General features: G+C 34.2%; 1 protein-coding gene across 6 annotated transcripts in view; it reads right to left on the bottom strand.

The window, feature by feature from the left end:
• Positions 1-744: 744 nt before the first annotated feature.
• Positions 745-22,332, bottom strand: part of LOC149789989 (uncharacterized) — a 226,954-nt gene continuing 205,366 nt past the window's right edge. For 5 of the 6 annotated variants that reach the window (XM_089972076.1, XM_089972070.1, XM_089972073.1 and 2 more), the window contains 4 exons: positions 21,002-21,181; positions 15,580-15,689; positions 13,566-13,745; positions 745-12,135 (listed from right to left, as the gene is read on the bottom strand). In XM_089972076.1, coding sequence (XP_089828202.1) covers positions 11,968-12,135; positions 13,566-13,745; positions 15,580-15,689; positions 21,002-21,181 — 638 coding nt within the window. In that variant the 3' untranslated portion in view covers positions 745-11,967. The remainder of the gene's footprint in view (positions 12,136-13,565; positions 13,746-15,579; positions 15,690-21,001; positions 21,182-22,332) is intronic. The other variant, XM_089972072.1, reaches the window with a different exon arrangement.

The raw sequence follows: 22,332 nt of genomic DNA, 5'->3' as shown, positions 1-22,332 counted from the left end.
ATCATAAATCATGTTCTAATGGAATGTGCTATGGTGGGGTCACAATGTAAAATGAACTATCTTGACTTTTTCAAAATGTTTCATCACAGGTACACAAAATATAAATCAAACACTTTAGGAAAAGCCAAGAAACCAACCAAAACCTTCATTAAAATTTTCTATACCTATGACCCGGACCCAAAGATCAAAAGGGCCAAGTAAGCACATCACAGAATGAACTGGTTTAGTTCTATATATTATGAGAATCTGATCAGTGGGTGTAAGGAAATAAAGACCCAGTTTTAACCAAAACCTTAATGCACATTATGTACGACTGTGATCATCAATCATCCCAAGGTAAAAGGGACAAGCTAGTATGTCATAGAACGAATTGTCTTAGTTTCATAACGATTCATGCAAGGTTTGATAAGAATCTAAGAGATTAGGAAATGTATACAAAATTTTAAAACCAACCAAAACCTTTAAAAATCTGGTGATGGCAGAGAAGCAACTGCCATGTCTCACATCCAGCTAAGATGAGCCCAATAATAAAATTCAATTTGATTGGACCCTATATATTTATTCTAAACCAGTTTCATTCCCAGAAACTAGTAATCAACATATGCCCCCTCCCAACACACAAACAAACAAGCACAAACTAGCAAATGCATACATTCTAGAATTTCACAAAATTGTTATTTCTAAGAAGAGATGGAAAAGAGAGAATGGTTTGGCCATTTTAACGTCATAAACACACAAAATTGATTGGAATCTTAATATTTTAATTATCACATGTTCCCATTCCACTGTATAATTTTTGATACATTTTTTTCTGTTACTGGTATGACATGTTTTAGACATACATAAATACAGAAAAACAAACAGTCTAGCTGTTTTGTAACGATATGCGTGTCTGAAAATACCCAAGATTAGCACACACACCAGATACAGTTGAATCTGAAATTAAATGAATGAAAGTAAAAAAAATGTTATTGCTTTGTGTCACAAAATAGATTATGGTCAGGAACACACATACACAGAAAAGGTGCTAATTATGTACCAACAATTACCCATTCCTTTCATTTTTCATTATTTCAAAAATGGGTTTCATTTAATTTAAATTACTTTCGATGTTTGCATGACAAAGTCTGGTACAATTAGGTTGTTCTAATATGAAACAAGTGTTTGTGAAACCCACTGTCTCACCTGCATCTATATACATTTAAACATTATTGATCAAAATGCACCAAGTTTTCTGCTTAAGCTGGCAAGAGCAGAAATTGTCAACAAATTCTATAACTAAACACTTCACTATGATATTGTTGCCAGTAGCACATGACTGTAATTGTTTAAACTAGCCTAGATTTTGGTCAGCTGGAGACTGCTATCATCTTGCTGAGGCTACACAAGGGAAATGAACGCATGAACCAATCAAAAATTTAACCAGATATTTATGGTCTAAAAAGATTGGAAATTTAATTTGCATTCTATGCCACCACTAGGAACTAGTATATTAGCATATAAACTTTAAACCTGAAGCAATATTTAAAGTTTCTGATAAATCCATAAGACATGAAAATGTTAACTTCGATGAACAAACCAAGTTTTCTGCTTAAGCAGGTGAGGCTAGCAGGATGGACTCTCAACTACCAGTGTTTAGACCCATAGTAATATTATGCTAAACTTTCAGTTATGTATAGCTACTGATGTAAAAGATGTTATAATGCAACAAGCTTTTGCTTAAGTAGACAGGACATGAACTCTTTGAATAACAAGGCATAAACTTTAGATCTGCAGTGACAATATCCCAAAGATTCACTTGAAAGCGGAAAAGGTTATTTAAAATGACATTTTACTTGAATCAAACTTTAGCAATCTTCACACTAATGAACAAAGCTTCCTGCTTCATAAGGTAAGACTGGCAAGTCAGAACTCTGAACATATAAACTTCAGACCTACAGTAAAAATTAGGAGACCAAATACACCAGAGCACAACTTTTTAACATTCTTTACCACAAGGCAAAATGCTTTATGTATAAGCTGGAAAGACAAATAAAACTGGAGTTATCATATCTTGGTGACATTTTTAGAATTTTAATTTGCCATTTATGCTTGCTTTTCAGTTGGGTCAAACTACAAATAACATCTAGCCTGACCTGTCATTGCAAAATGCACCAGTAGATCAGGTCTATGTTGTTTGTTCTACTAATTGCTCATAATAAACTGCATAGACCCAGATCTGTTTCTGCACAAATCTGGGTCTATGCAGTTTACAGCTGGATTCCACTTACACGCAAATATATACGCTTTTTTTTTCTTTTTTCCAAAAGTCACTCTTTTTCATAAATGATGAATTTAACAATACTGAGGTTATCATTGGCCATTACTTTGATAGCATTCTGGAGTGAGCAGAATTCTTCCCACATTGGTAGCTTCATACGTCACCATTTGCAGTGTGTGAACAGAAGCAAATACCATTCACACTTGCCTATGATTCCAGCTGCAAACTGCACAGACACAGATCTGCCGTCATAAAATGGGCTGGCAGATCTGGGTCTGTGCAGTTTGTTAATAGTGTAATCAGTGGAACAAACAACACTGACCCTGATATGCAGGCAAATTATGCTACGGTATATCAGGATCTATGTTGTTTGCAGTTAGACTCAACTTATAGGCAAGTATTGCGATAATTTATTGCCTATTTAGAAAATACTGTCTTTCACAAACACTTAATCCCTGAAGGTCTACTCTTCTAAGATAATACTCATGCCAAGATATCAAAGCCCAAGACCAAAACAAACCAAGTATAACTTGTAGATTGCTTCAAAATAACAAAACCCAGAACCTGACACTACATTTTTAATGCATTCCTGACCCAAAAAATATAAATTATTTTTAAATCTACGGAATACAGCCTGTAGAAAAACAACTGTATAAAAATATCTCTGTTTTAATGATTACACAATGTATGACTGTTCTGGATTCAACCAATTTAATTAACACTATACTACTATATTGATGACAGATATGTAATACACTCTGACAGTATAACAATACTTTCACTTTCTTCTATACACATTTCTTCATTGTTTTACATCTCAACGATTGTTCAGCCTCTTTTTGTTAAAATAATAGTGAAAGGGAACATTTTGTTTTTCATTTTTTTTTTTACAATTCTGATATCAAGTAATGGGTGCTTGATCGACAGTCTACAGTAAAATCACTTCAACTGAAGGAATGAAAATGACATTTTGATATTTACGTGGTCAATCCAATTACACATACAAAAATATTGTTTCATCTAGAATTATGCTAAATATATATATATATATATACAAGACAGTATATAAAAGTGTTTTGTTCATGAAAGCCGATAAAAGGAACCTGTGTACCAAAGAACACAGATTAGCATATGATGAAATGTAAACATAAAAACGGCATATATGATTAATATAGATTATTGTTAAATGATAATACAATTGCTAGTTTTGGACTTAATTAGGTACTTGCACACAATAAACCTGAATACCGTTAAGCAGATACAAATTATTATTTAAAATGCGGCAAAATACTGATTACTTCTTCAATAATAAATGTAACTGCAGACTTCAAGAATGACTGCTGGGTTGAAGCATCTACAATAATAAGTATTGCACAAAGTTTATAACCTAAAGAAAATTTTTCAATTTTTTTTAAACTGTAAACTTTTAAATTTTAGACAATAGTGATGTCAGTATGTAATTAATATTGTTCACAAGATGTTAGGTGTCATTATTACAATTCAGACAACACATAGCAAGGATTCGCACTATTGTGTATGTGTGCGTGTGTGCGCACATTATATGGTCGAACAAACTGACAGGTGCTTTTTTAAATTACATATTACTAAACCAACCAGCATTTGGTGGGTGTATGTATTCTGCTCTTATTATTAGATCTTTGTCCAGGTTCCATGGACAACATTACCACATACGCTGACATACAAGCGAGATTCAGCTGAAAAACTGAACAGACCCAAATTTGTCACTGCATAATAAGCTGGCAAATCTATATAGTTTGTTAGGCCTAATCAGTAGATTAAACAGAACAAATTTTGATCTGCCTGTGTTTCTGTGAAATCAGACCAGGGTTTGTTTTTTACAGCTGTACCCAAACTGCATGCAAGAATGTACGGTAATTGTCCTGTATCTTCAATCTTTGACTAGGCTCTTAAATCACAGAACTCTTAAGTTTGACATTTTGTTACAACTAATCCCATATGATATTACTTTTGTAATGTCTGTTTTGTTTGGCTGATTGTGAAAAGTTGCATGATGTTCTGGTCCTAAGTAAAATCAGCAGAAAACAGTGTTTCACATGCATCCATGTACTACTTTATCAGATTTGCAAAAACTGACACGACTTTTTGATGATCATGCCAATGTTCAAGTGATACCTCTGTCTCACCATTACAGTCTAGGTGAGACAATAAACCAGTTTGTGAAAACATTACCTTCTTGACTTAAAAGTTTTATTTCCAATATAATATAGAATCTTTACCTTCCTTACACAAGTTTTTATTTCACATACCTTCTAAAACAAACAATACACATTTCTGTTAAATAGAAGAAAAAATCAATAAATCTGTCAAAAAAATTGACGTTGTTTACAAAAGATTTTGTGTCACAAACCGTAAAAAAGACTATATTTTCTTCTCATATAAAAAGGGGCATACTAAAGAATATGATTTCTCACAAACCTGTTTCTACCTTAAACTACACAACCAGTCTAAAAGATATTTCACATTGAACTGCAATGTAATGATCAATATTATAGAAAGAAAATGTTTCTGTCACTCCTGATTTTTGAGTAATGAAAAATTTACAAACTACATGTAAGCATACATTGCTACCTCACTATAAAGTCTTTCATTATAACATTTCTCTTCTAACTCTATTCCCTTGTTTTAGCATTCCTTGATAATTCATAAACACAATCTTCTCAATAAACAACATTATCGAATGAAATATCAATGAATGAGAATGTTGGAAAATGCATACTGGTGGTAACACTAAGAGAAATATATGCCAGTTAATGAAGTTGTATCAAGCAATATTTGTATTTTAATTCAGTTTCAAATTTGTAATCGTCAAAACATGAAACAAGCTAGCGGACTGTCATGGCAATGCTCACGAGTGCTTACTCAGCAACTAAGCATAATTTTTTCACAACTGTTGAGGATTAATGGTCCTTGATCAGGAAGACAGAAGCAAATTAAAAGATTGTCAAAGCTGATTACAATATATCAAAAGTGCTGACATTGTAATATTGGTGTATAGGGGTCATTATATTTTTCTGCAAAAAATCACACACCACAAACAAGCAAGTTTTTGTATTTGCTAGTCTGTGAGTGGTCTTCCAACTCTGCAATGATGCATTCAAAAAACATCTTCAACATTTTAATAAAATGCACATAGTTTTGTCCTAGCTCTTCATTATTGGTCAAACATTATTTCTGATTTGGCCGTAGAGCTTCATGATCATACCATTGCCATGTGCCAATTGTTTGTATTAATACAATTGTTACACAGTCGTTATTAAGTCATTAATCTGTGGTTGCAATTAAAATCAACAGCTTAAGGACTTCATCAGTACAAAGAGATACATTTGCAGTTTACGAGTTAATTCTAGCTGTCAACCAAAAAACACAGGCTCTAACCTGTCTTTGCTTACTCATGAAACTGATAGTGCCACCGTGTATTAAAAAACAAAAATACAAGTAAAAAAGAAATATCAGTATGTATATTATAAATATATGGTACTGTATGTTAAGTCTATACAAAATTATCTCTCCTTGATTCACTGACTTTAACCAAGTTCTTTAGCTCCAATATCGTTAAATATTAAAATCAACCAGATCAATATTTGTGTCATACAGTGGAGTTTATAATTCTTATGTTGCAACAAAAGTTGCCAGCATCTTGTCACAACCAAGTCAAAATGTTAGTCTCCCTAACATGCACTTTTTCCTACACTTCTGGACCCATCGATCACGAGTTACTGAGGGAGAGATGTATAAGGCGTGTATGGTCATGGGTCCCGTTTCATTAAGTGGTACTAAAATTTGCATCATGCACATCACTGTAAGTTGGTGTCAATTGCCAGCATTATAATGAAGTAGCAGTATACATCTGAGAAGGGATGTCTACAGTTTAGCTCTTATAATATTTAGGGTAATATTTACATTTGCTACTGACAGTATAATCTCTGATTATGTGTAAAATTAGAATGAGTATGTGTAGAATTAGAATGAAGATGATATCTAAAAGTTGAGACTAGTTAGATCAACAACAGGTCTCCATATTTCTGAACTTGGAATCAATATTTCCTGAATATGATTCATTTACTAGTACAGATAACTTAAAAAATAAGTTAACAAAATGCTTATAGAAAAAGCAATTTCGAAAATGTAAAGAAATCATCAGGAAAAGTGCAAAACATGTTCCGATAAGAATATTAAACAAATTAACACTTCCACTGACTGATGCCTTTACAAAACCTTTTTGGCATGTAAATGTGTTGCTTTTATTTGGAGAAAATTTTTGTCAACCTATATTTAATACTGCATAAGACCCCAAAGAAAACATTTATAAAATGAAGTGCTTAATGATAAGAAAACAAAATACCATTTTTTCTAGCATGCAAGTCCAGTCTAACTGCACACAACATGGGCCCTGATCTGCCATCACGTAATGTACAGGCATATCAAGGTCCATGTTATTTGTTATACTGATTAGTTCAATCTGCGTAGAAACAGATTTCCTGGTGCATTATGTGACAACAGGTCCAGGTCTGTGCAGTTTTGTAGCTGGATTAAACTTAAAAGCGATATATATGGCACACAGACCTACACCATACCGCTCAAGACATGGTACTTGTACTTAACTTGCATAATACATTCAGAAAGCCCTGAAATGTTTATTCTATTACTTGCACCTTTATGTTAATAGAAGTATGAAATGATTCAGTTTTAATTTTAATTATTAAGTGAGTGTCTCTTTAGCAATATAGTGGAAGGTTAATCAAGTAATATCATTTTCCACATAAATTAAAAAATGTTCTTTTTAAGAAAATGTAGCAACAACAAAAAACAGTAACAACATAAACTCTCTGTACCAAGACCATGATTAGTCAGTTATAAATTACAATAAACTATTTATACTGTGATAAGCCCAATGATGGAATTAGTAATCTTAACACCAATGTTTCAAAACCTTCGCAGCCTGTCTAGAATGGACAACAGGAAGCTTCTATGTACTTTATCTCCCTGTTGGCCTATATATGTACACAGTGACACTCTTTGTCCAACGAGACCGCTTTACTTTTGTGGAGGTGTAACGCCATTCTTCAGGACATTATAGGCTACACATGCAGCCAGTATATCTGATGGAGGAAGAACCCAGAAAAAAAACAGCACCCCACTGGAAGCTACTGGAAAGCTTTCTCACACACCAACCATGGTCAAGCCAAGACAAACTCACATGGAAAACGGTGGGATATGTGAGTAATCTGTTAAGGTGAGTGCCTCGGACCACTCAGCCACCTGGGGTCCTTGTCCATTGTGAAAAAATAATGTATCCATTCCTCCTATTTCATAAACTGAAATAGTTTCAAATCTGCAAAATCAATAACAGTAAACAATAGGCTTCCTCTGCATCTTTCTTTTCATTTCTGTTACCAGTTTTCACCTATTTACCAACTCTGAGACTGGTTCCATGTGACAGGCAGCGTATCCTTTACATTAAAAAACAATATTATTCTATGTACCAGTCTATCGTGTCAGTCCTGAAGTACTTTTCTCCTTTGCTGTGTCTACATTAAAAACAGTCCAATAAATGTCTCCCATAAATTCCTGATTATTTTCATAAATTCCGATTATTCATAAAACATCTGTAATAATTCAGCGATATCCAAAAGACTGGCACCTCTGCAAGCCCAGGAATTCCAATTAATAAATGGGTTTTTTTTCAAAGCCAGATAAGTCTTATTACTTGAAATCTAAATTTGCTACAGGTGTTAGAAATCATCCTCTCACTGAACATGGGCTTCTCATAGAATTAAATAGCATTAAACTGCATTTTTTTTAAAAAGTGAAATTCAAGCAATGTTCACTCAAAACCACAAGTATATTAGATCAAGTGGAATAATATCCCTAATATATAATTCTTCTTCTTAGGCTGTACAAATTTGAAAAATCATATAAATTAGCCAAATGACCGTAAAATGGATTGAACTTGGGTACACAGCTAAGTACATCCTGTGCTATTGGCACTTATAAATTAATGTAAATATTATGATACATCAAATTTCTTTTGTACAAAATATAAAAAAGAATTCACCAAATTACGGCATTTCATTGTAAAAGCAAAACAAAAAATGATGTCACAAGCATACATGTATGGCTAATATTTCAAATTTAATGAAGTTATACTGGCAACATTAATGGTAATAACAATATAAAGACTCCTATACAAAAATGAAAAATGTGTTACAATAGTATAGGTTAACTACTCTATGAAAGCTAATAACAATCAGCAGTACCTCTTCATTTCATATTTTTGAAACATTTTTATTTTAGTCAATTAGACATTTGCTCAAATGACCACAATTGTGAGATGTCTCAAGTTTTCATGTGCTAATCTAAGTAGTTTTCGAAGTAACTTTATAGATCTTTCCCATTTCTATATACTGAACACCCTCTGTCAGTGGTTACTTTCCAAAACTCACAGCTTTCTCTCAACACCCACTGTCACTGGCTACTGTCATAGCTTACTCTAAGAATTAATTTTTTACTTCAGTAAAAGCTGTTGCCATTTTTGTAGAAAACAGCTCTCTCCCAAAAAATGAACAAAATCTGGTGATACATTTCAAAAACTAAGTTTTTTTAAATGCCATGGTTTACTTGTTGTAAGTCAACTAAATACTATGATACAACTAAAAGGTTTTTTTATAAATGAATAATACGAAACAAATACAGTAACTTGAGCACCTTGCTGATGCTACAACAACAATCTGACTCACAAATGTCATGTTTTAGAATTTCAATGGAGAAAAAAAGACAACATTATTCGACACTACTGACTGAAAATAAGAATTCACATGGTAGAGATATTAAAAAAATTAAGCAGCTGATAAAAACTTGTGCTTAATATTTCCAATAATTAAAACAAAAAGGAAAACGACTCTAGGTCAAGCCTAATTTTATTAACGCAAAAGTATGATCAAACCTTCATCATACCTGAGCACACATAGCTGACTGACATGTTAGTAAAATCGGCTTCAAACTACCATCCATGCACAGAAAGTAATTCTTTCATTTGAATCATTTATCGTGTTGACCTTACGATTAGCCTCATTATATGCATGGGAATAACAATTTCCAACACGAAGTAAAAAAATTATCAGTTTTTTTCCTACATCTAATATGAATAAAAATAGATATAATTATGATATGCCTGTTCTAAAATCAATGCATAATTTTGATTGACTTCAATAATCTCGTATGTAAATATTATACAAGTCAGCTCACATATCCAACTGAATACTATTTTACAGTGAAAATAAAAAGTCAAGCATTTCATCCTTTTAACCTACAATAGCCATCCCTAAGCTTCCAAGAGATACAGGTTTTATCAGGTTAACAAGCTGCTTATAAATACATACAATAATATAACTTTTGCAGATAACTAGCTGATTACTATCCTAGCCACCAGCCTCTTTAACTGGTTATAAAAAATTTTATTACATTTGAAACAGTTCTTATTTCCTACATCTTCAATGAAAAATTTTATTTATTTCTGATTTCTTTTGAATGAGACCAGGGTAGTTACAGCTCTCACTTCCTATATTGTGACATTTAAGCTCCATAAATTCAGACTGTGTCATGTACTGAACCAATGTATAATGCAAAAGACTGAAATCTCAATTTATTTCTAGGCACCATATTTATCATCAAATTTAATCGGTCATCACCTTAAGATAATCATTCAAAACTTGTTTTGAAATATACCTCAGTTGATAATTATTATTTATTTATTCCCATCTTTCTTTAATGTTTTAGTCGATATTCAGTAAAAAAAATAATCAGGACTATCTCCATGTTGTTCTCCTTCAAAAATGGAACTTGATCACCGAGAACACAAGATAAATTTACATTTATATGTCACATAGTCATGGTGTCAAAAATGTCTGAGGTTTCCTAATGGAAATTCCAGTCCTGTATGGCAACTGTTATATCACAGAGATGCTAAACTAACTTGACTTCACTATCTCACCATGTTTTGTTTTCATTGGCACAAGCATTATGCTAATGTGGCAAAAGCCATTTGTTACTATAAACAGCGCACGGGTTGGTACCAGCCACATGTATTGGTGCTTGACATATAGGATTTATTACTGTCAGACCCTAATGGGCTAAAGGACGTTTTTTTTTCTAATTTTTTTACATTATTATGCAAACAAACAGCTCAAAAGATAACAAACTGTTTATGTCTAGTGATCGAATGATGTATGCAAACAATACTAGAAAACTTCAAATGAAAACCTTTACAAAGTTCAAGATATATTTATCTAATAATTTAATAATGATTACAAGAAGCAGGTTCTGGATGCATAATTATATCAGCTAATCTGCAGATCTTGTACATTTGACTTGTAACAACAGCAATTTTGAATGTCGTAAAAGCTTATGCTGGATACAACAACTGACACTTGACTGAATACACCATGGGCTAATTAGAGGCTGAAGAAGATTGTGGTAACAAGTTTCAGCAATGACAGGCAACAAGTTTCAGCAATGACAAACAATAATAGAATAGTTTTATTAATCTTTAAGACAATGAATATTAGAAATTATACATATTTTAGTTATTTGCTACTTTTTAATGGAACCTATAGCATTACCATGTTATATCTTGAATTGTTATAGTGAATAACACTATAGTGAAGGAGAGCTGTACTGAATAACTACCATAGTTATTGTGATTTATGTCTTATTTTATTGTGCAACACAACCTGAGAATTAAATGTACTCCCTGCAACAAAGAAGCACTATTTGTCATTCTATTAAGAAACTTATAAACAAAGTCCATGTAAGATGAATGTACATACAATAATGGTAATGAATAATGAAACGCTTCATGGTTATGAATGGGAAATTGATTTGACAGATGATGACCATTATACACTACATACCTCACAGAGGGTTATTGTACAATTTCCTTGGAAACAGTTGCCACAACAACTCCAATGATATGGCTCATGCTGCTGTCAGTGAAACTGCATGACTGGTGAAAAGTATAAGCAGCAGAAAAACAGGGTCTGGTAACAAGGCACTTTCATCTGTATTTTCACCTCCTATACAATACTGTGTAAAACTCTGCATATCTCTTGCAGTGGTTTTGTTGTTATTGTTGTTTTTGTTGTCTCTCCATGTGCAAAACTTATTCCAATTTAAAAAGCTCTGGTCCCATTAGCAAAATAACAAAACCCTTAACAACTGGGCATTGTCCATCGTTCTTTTTGACTTATATTGCACTACTTCATCTACATGTAATTTGTTCATGTAAAGTTTACAATATTCGCAAAGTTGGCTAAAATAGTCTGGTTCTAGTTCTGTATTTACCCTAATTGTAACTTCATAGGTACAATAATTAAACAGGCAACCAGTCTACTAACACAACTTATGCATCAATTGCATAGCAATGTTCTTGCACCTGACTACAATGATCTATTTTCTTGGCCAAAAAATGCATGCACCTAAAATAAGAGACTCTGCACACACAATTGTAAAGAAAATACTGCTTTTGACACAAAAAAGGTTAAAATATGTCAATACTTCTGACACAATTTATAAACATGGATTTTAACATGTCTGGATTGAATAAAAACTGACTGTATAACGTATTCTAGGAATATAGCACCAATTTAAAAACTCATAATGTAGTTCTCCTATTTCTTTTTCTGTTTCTTTAGTTCTTTTTCTTTCAGTTTCTGTTCTTTCTCCTGTAGTTTTTTCTCTTTCTCTTGTTGCTTTCTTTCTTTTTCTGCTGCGGTTTTAATTTCTTTTATTTTCTTTTTCAGTAATTCCCTGTCCTTGCTATCTGATATACCAAGGGTCTGTAAATATAATAATAATAATAATAATAATAATAACAATAACAATAACAATAATAATAATAATAATAAGAAGAAGATGTTGTTGTTGTTGTGGGGTTTAACGCTACATTTCAGCACACAATAGCCTATGCATGGCTGCCAGTATTAATGGTGGAGGAAGAACCCGGAAAAACCCCGGGAAGAACCGCTGACCCACAAGAAGCTACTGGCAAGCTTTTTCACATACCCACGTTAGCCGAGTCCTAGACTCGAACCTATGCAGACAGAGGTGAGATGGCAGTGATCCGTAACAGAGTGCTTTAGACCACTCGGCCACTCGGGGCCCCAAGAAGAAGAAGAAGAAGAACTTATAATATTGCAAAATTCCTTTTTGTTTATTTGTTGATTATGATCTCCCTAAACCTTCCCATACCATACCCAGGGGGTCATAACTTAAACCTTATTACATAAATTTCATGTCTTTCCTCTATAAATTAAATGTACAAAATTTGGTGAAATTCAAGGTGTGTCCATACAATAGTTATCCAAACTAAAACGAAGCAAGTTTTGAAAGCTTGATTCAATATGCAAGACAAGGTTAGTCAAAAAGGGATCATACTTCAGTCAGATCTTCTGAGAAAGTAGTGAAACTAACACCTGAGCTAAGTCTTCCAAGAAACATCCTCATATAAATTTTGTTCTGATCCATGGTGTCATTTGCACGTTATTCAACAGAAACAAATTTTGCAAAGGAAATGGAATGACATGACTGAAAGGCTACACTGGTCCCCTGTCATACTTCCACATATATGGGATGTGGCTAAATAGGGGCAGACAGAAACCAGGCAACCAAAGGGACAGGCACGAATAGGACCATATTCCACCACAGAATATGGTAGAGGACATTAAAGGAGATTTTATCGACAAGGCCTTTTGACCCAGAGAAGATTTTGCTTACAAGACCTGTGACTCACTCCCAAAGTCCTTGAAGCTTTTCCATTTTTAGTAAGGGAATCATCTGACTAAAAAGAACAGGATTCAAAGACCTTCATACCTGGATGCGATCACATTTAGTCAAATTCTCTTGTTCAGGAGGTTTTTCAGAAGTCATCTTTTAAAGTTGTTCCTAATTTTAGTAAGGGTAGCTATATTTGTAAGTCACCATCAACTGTAGAAAACCGAGGCTTTCATGCCAAAATACTCTCTGCCAAGTCTGGTTGAAATCAGTCCAGTAGTTTTTCATCAGAAGCTGAAAACAGCGAATGTTGTCTGACAATCTACTTATGTCACAGAAAAGAAACAGGCCATACCATAAGTTAACTTAGTCACATGGACAGGTGAGACAAAAATTTGGGAGGATCAAAAGTTGTTATTGACAAGGTCATGGAGAGACCAGATTAAATCTCTTGTCTCATTTACAGCTAAGACATGCATATATAAGAACTTGTTACCTTCAGTCGGTTTCCATCCAACAACAGGAGCTGACTCCCTGTGATGTTTTTCTCGGAGAAGAGAGATGAGTATTTCTCCATCTCCAACCCCATCAGCCAGTGACACACGTGCTCTATGTTCCACTCTGCTATTGCACATGACTGGAATTGGTTCTGCCGATTCTGTGATGCTGGAGACTCCTGAAGTAATTAGACAAGTCTGATACACAAACCAAGCCACACATCTGTTTCAGTGTGTGTGTGTGTGTGCATATGTGTCTGTGTGTGTGTGTGTCTGTGTGATTTGGATTTTTAATGCAGCTTTAACAATTTTGCAGTCACACTGTCTGCAGTGTGGCAGTTTATAATGATGTGCAGCACAGGGGAATCATGCCGCAGACATGTAGCATGATGTCCTACCCAGTCAAATTATCCTGACACCAGGCCGTCCAGTCCTAACACTAACCTCTTAATGCTGAGCGCCAAGCGAGGCAGCTGTTAGTACCATTTTTAGATGTCTCCGGACACTCTAATCACTAGGTCTGGTTAGGAGGAAAAGACATACTGGATACAGCATAGGATATTTTGAGGCAGCCAGGTCAAGTCATACTAATACGTTATAGCAACTGAGTTTCTTCTGCAAACTCCAAACAAAACAAAATGTGATTTTGTATTTATAACATACCCTTTATCTTAAATATTTTAGTTATACAATGTGATTGGAATATAATACAAAACTGGCTATTATACACAAATTTTACTTAGTGTGCTTAGGGACATTGATGTGACTGCATCAGTGAAAACACCAAAACTGTTACAGTCGAGGTGCATGATAAGAAAGTAAGGACTGATGATTAAAATTATACGTGTATGTAATAACTGCATGCAGCAAAATTGATGTCAATACTGGAGATATGTTTTACAGCACTGAAAATCTGGTGACTTGATAATGGTATGGTACCAAACCATTCAATGAAAATGTTTCTTTAAAATATGGAGAGCAAATTACCATAGAAACAATCAAAAGTAAATCACAGTGACCTACTTTTATGATTCAAGTGAAGTACCCATCAGAATGCATACCTCACCAAAAAAAAAACAGGTGATCATTAGCTAAATGCAAATGACCCTATCATGAACAGAGCTTGCAAAAAGAAGAAAAATATTAAAACTGAAACAAAGTCAGTGGAGTGTAAAATATAGGTCACAATGACCTATATTTGTAATAAAGGTGTAGTACTCATCAATGTGTCCTCTCACGAGTTTCATGATTCCAGGTATTTATACAGTGTGCAAAATTTCCTGAGCTAAAAGCAAAAACCATGAATAAACAAGTACATACACAAATTTAGCCCATGTACCCCTCTCCCTTGAGGGGTAGGAGCAATGAAAGCCCAATCAAAATTGCTGCATAATACCTACCCCCAAAAATGGTTGACATTCAGTGAGGGTGTACATGTGTCTATGGTTTCTATCTGTGCAAAAACTTGTGCCAATGACAGTGGAGGTACAATTCTTTGCCTCTACTTCATTGTTGCTGATGTTGTTGTCCATTTAATGCCATTTTTTAGCATAGGATAGACTATACATGGCAACCAGTATAACTGGTGGAGGAAGAACCCAGGAAAACCCAGAAAGAACCACCAAACCATGGGAAGCTAATGGCAAGCTCTCTCACATACCCACTTTGGCCAAGCCTGTGACTTGAACCCAAGACTCAAGCCCACGTGGGCAGAGGTGAAAAGTCAGTAATCTGTAAAGGCGAATACTTTACACCACTCAGACCCCCCACCCATCTACTTCATGGAGGTGAACTAAAAATGATCAAAATTAACATATGTTAATTCATAAGATGGTGATAATGATGATGATGGTGATTTTGGTGGTGGTAGTTATAGTGGTGATTATAGTGGTTGTGATTGCAATGTTACATACTACCACTAAATACATAATGATTTTGATGTTACCTATTAATCATAATGATGGTGGTGGTGGGTGCTGACAATAAGACCAAAAATTGTGGTAACTTTCCTACCTGTACCGCAGGAGTGCCAGATATGTTCAATGAGAAAGATGACCCCTTGGACACTCCATCTGATTCAGACACCATATAACCAGAAGATACGTCACTATTAACGCTAGCACCTGCTCAACAAAAAAGAAAATGCTGAAATTAATGGCAGCAAAGTGGAGTTAGAACAAGAGTTACATACCCATGAAAACTGGAAATTGAATCTGTAATTAATCAGGAAAGAATTTTCTACGGTCGCAGAATGATTTTTGTTCCAGAAAATTGCTACATTACAACAGTATCATCTTTGCTGCAAACACTAGTCTGCAAACTAAATACTACATGCATTAGCTACATCCAGTAATCAAAAAACAATTTTGTCTTACAAACTCAGCAACATTCAACAATGACCTCTACTTCATTTACATTCAACACTGACCACTACCGGGTACTTGTCTTTTCACATTCAACATTAACCAGTACTTGTATTATTACTTTCAACAATGATTTCTACTGATCTTTTACATTCAGCACTGACAACTACATGTCTTTTATATTCAGCACTGACAACTACTTGTCTTTTACATTCAACACTGACAACTACTTGTCTTTTACATTCAACACTGACAACTACTTGTCTGTTACATTCAGCACTGACAACTACTTGTCTTTTACATTCAACACTGACAACTACTTGTCTTTTACATTCAACACTGACAACTACTTGTATTTTACATTCAACACTAACCACTACTTGTCTTTTACATTAAACAATGACTTCTACTGATCTTTTACATTCAACACTGACTACATGTCTTTTATATTCAGCACTGACAACTACTTGTCTTTTACATTCAACACTGACCAAGACTTGTCTTTTACATTCAACACTGACAACTACTTGTCTTTTACATTCAACAGTGACAACTACTTGTCTTTAACATTCAGCACTAACTGCTACTCATATTAACATTCAACACTGACCACTACTTGTCTTTTACATTCAGCACTAACTGCTACTCATATTAACATTCAACACTGACCACTACTTGTCTTTTACATTCAGCACTAACTGCTACTCATATTAACATTCAACACTGACCACTACTTGTCTTTTACATTCAGCACTGACAACTACTTGTCTTTTACTATATCAGGTCAATCACAAGCCAAGTTTTGCACAAACTTGTGTAATTCAGTTCCCTTATTTTATCAATTACTGGATCAAATGATTTTTTTACACAGATTTCTCTTGAAATGTGGAATAAATAAACTAAATCTTTTTCGGTTCCTCCAGGTAATTTGCTGTGCACAATGGTTGACTGATCTGTCAGGGCAAGATCAGAAACTACACATTTAGGTCACGAGTCCACCACCATAATAACAAATGAGCTACTGCAACTCCTAGATCTTACTTGATATGAAATAAAATGATTCTATTTTGAATGCTGTATTGCAATTAGGTCACAACAACCTAAGGCAATATCAGTCTTATCAATATTAAATGTGCATCCAATAGTGTGATCAGAATAGATGGAAACCCCTCGATAACATTCTTTGTAACAACTAGAATATAACATGGTCACATCTTGGGTCCTAATATTTTGTCTTAGACTATCTTATTCCCTAACAATAGTTGTAACATCAGTCAAGCTGACAAATAGAAGAAAACAAAAAGAGTCAAGTTTTAGAAGTTTGTCTTATAAATCATAATATTTTTACACAGAAATTACTAGTTTTCATTCAGCAATTACTAATTTTCATTGATCATGGATTTCTTATAAACCTCACTATGCATAATTTGGCAGGTCATAAAACTAATACTCTGCATTTGTCTGAGATTTTCTTTGTCCTCCAAACTCCCCCCATTTTATCAAAGCCACTTTGAGAATTTTCAACCAAAAATCTACCATACAGCACAATAAAGCCCTTCATTATAACATGGTTCCTGTTATAAAGCCCTTCATTATAACATGGTTCCTGTTATAAAGCCCTTCATTACAACATGGTTCCTGTTTTAAGGCCCTTCATTATACCATGGTTCCTGTTATAAGGCCTTTCATTACAAAATAGTTCCTGTTATAAGGCCCTTCATTATAACATGACTCCTGTTATACGTTCAGGCATTATAACACAGCTCCTATTCTAAGGCCTTTCTTTATAACATGGCTCCTGTTTTTTGCCAATTATGATTCATAGTAATAAGTAAAATTATATGCATCATATAATTCAATGTAATACAATCTAACTATAAGGTGATGTACATGTTGGCTCACATGGACTGCATTATAATGTAGAAGCACTGTACTTGGATGTACAGATGCAATCTAAACTGGCAAAAATTGCCAGAAAAAATACAGCATAGAACTCATGCAACATGCAACATGCTGTAAAAGGCAAATTAAAATAGAACTGCGTCCAAAGCATTTTGATAACTATTCGCACATGATAAGTTTCCTGTGGAGTTCCAACAAATGAAATGTTCTGACTGGGAAAGATTTACCTCCATCAATCAGCGGCCTGGATTAACACTTAAGATATTTTAAAACTTTCTAAAATCTTGCTAAATATTAGGTCTAAAAATTTACTTTGCAACATCTTACACTTGGAACCACAATGGAAGCAATTAACAAATTCACATGCAACTTTGATCACCCCAAGCTAAATATTTTTCTTTGTATCAGGTACATAGGAATAGCTCAAGCTTCATAATCATGCATGCAACGACTGATAACAAAGCAATCTGTGAAGTAAACTATACTGGCATAAATACTTATTTATCCATAATGGACACATCTGCATATAAATTTTATTTTCATTATAGGCATATTTATACACTGAGAAAAAATCCATCTCGCATGTAACCAAGCAAGCTATAAAATAACCACCATGTAAGACATTGGCCCACTTCAAGATCTCTGTGTCAATTGACATTATTATTATTATTATTATTATTATTATTATTATTATTATTATCATTATTATTATTAAGGCATGTTTATACATACAAAAAATGTCACCCATATTATATTGTAAAAGTGAATTATTGAACACATCAAGCCCAATTCAACTTTAAAAGATCTATTCACTTACATGCTTTTCTTATAACACATACATACTAAACCTGAATTACATAAAAATAACACTGGATTTTTTTTTTCTTCTTTAAAATTAAAACTCAGAAAACATTTAATAAAGAAAATCAAACAGATTAAGACAATTTTCCAGAGATGCTGCCAAACACACCCCCATATTTACCTTGGAGGGAGGGGAGTTGCTAATGGGCAGCAGAGATGAGGGTGCAGGTAGAAAGAAGACTCATTTCACAGTCACTGTTTCCCCCATCATGAACCGAGATGCTGTCAAAATCCTGCACCACCAAATTCTGTTATGTCACCCTGAGCAATGATTTTGTTTTTCATTTTTGTGACTCAGTTTTCAATAATGTTTCAAGCTCTAGAAATTACCTTAAACTACAGTCAATGGATCAATTTTTTATACCACTATAGGAGACAATTTGAGTCTGGAACCCTTTATATTTTCTGCATAAACCACACAAGATCGAAATGATACAAATGTTAGCATGCAAACTTAAATACGACAATTGAAATAATGAACAAAAAGACATAAGCATAATCCCAAAATCCACAGTCCAGCAGCATCTCTGGAGTTCATACAATCACAGATAACTAGAAAGAGTCTTGCTGAAGACTGAGAGGGAAAAAGGCAATTGCAGGGCTGAGCAAAGAGGTTTCAGAAGATGGTGTCAGGACGAGTTGTTTCAGAAAATTCACTTGTCCAAACTATACTTTCACTTGTCTCAAAATTTAAATCACTTACTGAGATTTGATGAGATGCATTTACTTTGGTCCACAGAAAGAACAAACGAAATAATCTATAACATATTTATTTCCTAAAGATGGTTGATTTTTGTTAAACTGAAATTTTCAGATTTCCGTTGCCCAGGTATCATGTATGCACAATTTATGCTATAATATCATACCATCAGTACTTCCATCATTAATCATGGAAAGGAATTTACTGGAATTCAGACTTTCCCTTACTTCTCGCAAGACTTGATTGATTTATGGAACAGTCTCTTGCATTAGATCTGTTCTCATAATTGGCACCAACTTCAAAACTGAACTGTTCTTCTCCTGGAGTGCACTCAGCATTTCCATATATAAAAAATGGTTTTTTTTGTAATCAGCTAGGCTGTCGGCTATTTTAAAGAAAGCTTTCCTTTTTTCATATTTCAGTCTCATTTGGTTTTGAAAGGACCACCGGCCTTGTGAGGTCCAGAAGATTCATGAGACTTGATCCTTAAGTTGTCAGTTCCAGTGAGAAAAACACTGGCTGAATTTCCAACCTGTGCCAGTTTTAGTTCTTGTCTGCAACAACTACAAAACATTTTATTTTCAAATCAATAAATTCAAGTCAGGAATAACTATCAAATCCATGTGCCTGAAAATGTAACAGTCTCTTAGTTGTGTCATATATTAATATTTTTTGTCACCACAGAGTCTGGCTTATGTCTCTTCGGAGAAATAGTTACCTCACACTCAATGGCAGTCACATGTTCTGCCCCTCCACTTTCACATGAATTTTCCTTCCCTGAACCTTCCTTATCAACTTCCTTGCAAAAATAATTTGGTAAACTCCACACCATAAATTATCAGCTTGCTTGACAACTACTTCTATTACATGGTCATAACATACATTTTGTCTTTTAAACAGGAAAGAGTCAGTTCCATAATTAGCTGAATTGTTTCACTTTAAATGTAATTTCATACATAGAAGTTAACCCTCCATATAATCAACTACAAATTTAAAAAATCACTGCTGCCATGTAATCAGTTCATAAAAGATATTATGCTACAATATCATACTATTGGTGCACTCCAGAAGAACAGTACAGTTTTTCATTTCTGTAAAAATACCTTTCATTTAATTGGATCTATTATCATCCAAAGGTGAGTTGTTCATGAGGATTTGGTCTAAGTAAACACAACGAAGCCAATAAAAACACTGCTAATTAATCATGTAGCTTTGTTTTGTTTCACATGTTTTGATTGGCCAGAATTTGGTAGCTTAGCCCAATACGCAGTCAAGTGGTAATATAACAGGTACACATGCACCAGTTATCAATGACTATGGGTAACTGTGGTAAAGGAGGGAAACAAAAACATGCAGAGCAGTAGAATCAAACATTCACTATGCCCATTGGGCATGAATATCCAGAGAAAGTGATTATGGCAAGAAAATAAGCACTTGCCTGATTTCTTTTAAGATAGGGATAAAGCACTCATCCCGGACTAGCTATTTGGAAAATTTTACTGGTCTCACATAAAAAATTATTAGTCTATGTCAATGGACTATGGGCTTTGCTCAGCCCTGAATTGTAAATCCCAACGGAATCATAGCTCAAAATAATTTCTGAACTTACCATCAAAATCATAGCCCGTATTGAGGGCCTTCTTAGAAATTAGAGTAATGCCCCCTTCACTTCTTGGGGCATCATTAGAGGCTTCAAGGGACTTACTGGACAGAAGCACAATTCCACCGTTGCCTTTGTCTTTGCTACCACTCGTGGCAAACTTGAAAGGCAGTTTGGGAAGACTAATACCTGCAGGAAAGGAAGTTAGTAATACACAACTCACATGCAATACAAAAGCACTAGGTTATTACAACAGATAGACACACACACCATGCACTATAACTGAGTCCGGGATGCATGTCTTGGATAATTGAACACATAAGCTCAACTTAAATGGATGACATTTATAAAAGGACTTAAAATAAAGGTTTTTAAACAAAAATAACCATTTTTTAAAAAGCACTATAAAAAGGTATATATCAACAGTCAGAAAAAGAAGAAAATCAAACAAAATATGGAAAATACAAACACATCAGCAGCGACGACTGTTTGAGACATCTGATGACTATTCAGCCAGTGTGTAAAGAAACAGAAGATGCTGAATGACAAATTCTAAGATCATGGGGTTAAAGACAGACAAGATCTTCAAAGGCTAACATAATGTTGATTTCAGCCTAAATGACATCAACTCAAGTTAAATGGTTTATTATATTCCAGAATTAAGGGGTTCAATGAAAGTCTTGACATTCAAGGGACATAACCCTGCTGACTTGAATCAAACAATGCAATACAATGTTGCAAGTCTGCCTATTATATCAGAAACTAATCATACAAGTCCATTCTAGTTTACAGTGGTAACCCTGAATGACTCTGAAAAGAATCCACCCTCTTTTATGTCACCTAAACCAACACCAAAATAGTATATTTTAACCACTGTCCCTCTCATGAAAGGTGGCCCAATTTATGAGAACACCTTTTCAACGCAGAAGTCTCACAAGAGGGACATATAGTTGGGCTTCACTATAACACTGTTATTCAAACAGCCATAAAATGTATAGTTTTATAAGTGACGTGATCTATACTGGGACACAATAAATGGTATTAGTCAAAGGGAATCCATGGCCATACCTGCCTTTTTAAAGAGACCCCATCATACTGAAGTGCCTTAAATTGTTTATGACTATTTAAAAAAAAAGTGTTGGGGATGGGGAGGGGAGGTATATTTTTATGCATAGTGACTCTGACCTTCTCACATAGACACAAGTAACAATATTTTTATCCCACAGAAAATAATTTTACTTTGTTTCATGTCAATTCATCTATGCAGTATTAGATATAACTGCCAGTTCAAAAAACTGACAATCCACTTAAAATATAAATAGCTTGCCATGACCTTGCCC

The sequence above is a fragment of the Sinohyriopsis cumingii genome, chromosome 10, assembly GCF_028554795.1.
Source record: "Sinohyriopsis cumingii isolate HCF-2022 chromosome 10, ASM2855479v2, whole genome shotgun sequence".
Classification (NCBI taxonomy): domain Eukaryota; kingdom Metazoa; phylum Mollusca; class Bivalvia; order Unionida; family Unionidae; genus Sinohyriopsis; species Sinohyriopsis cumingii.
The sequence above is the reverse complement of the archived record's forward strand: the minus strand, read 5'-3'. Positions and strand labels throughout refer to the sequence as shown.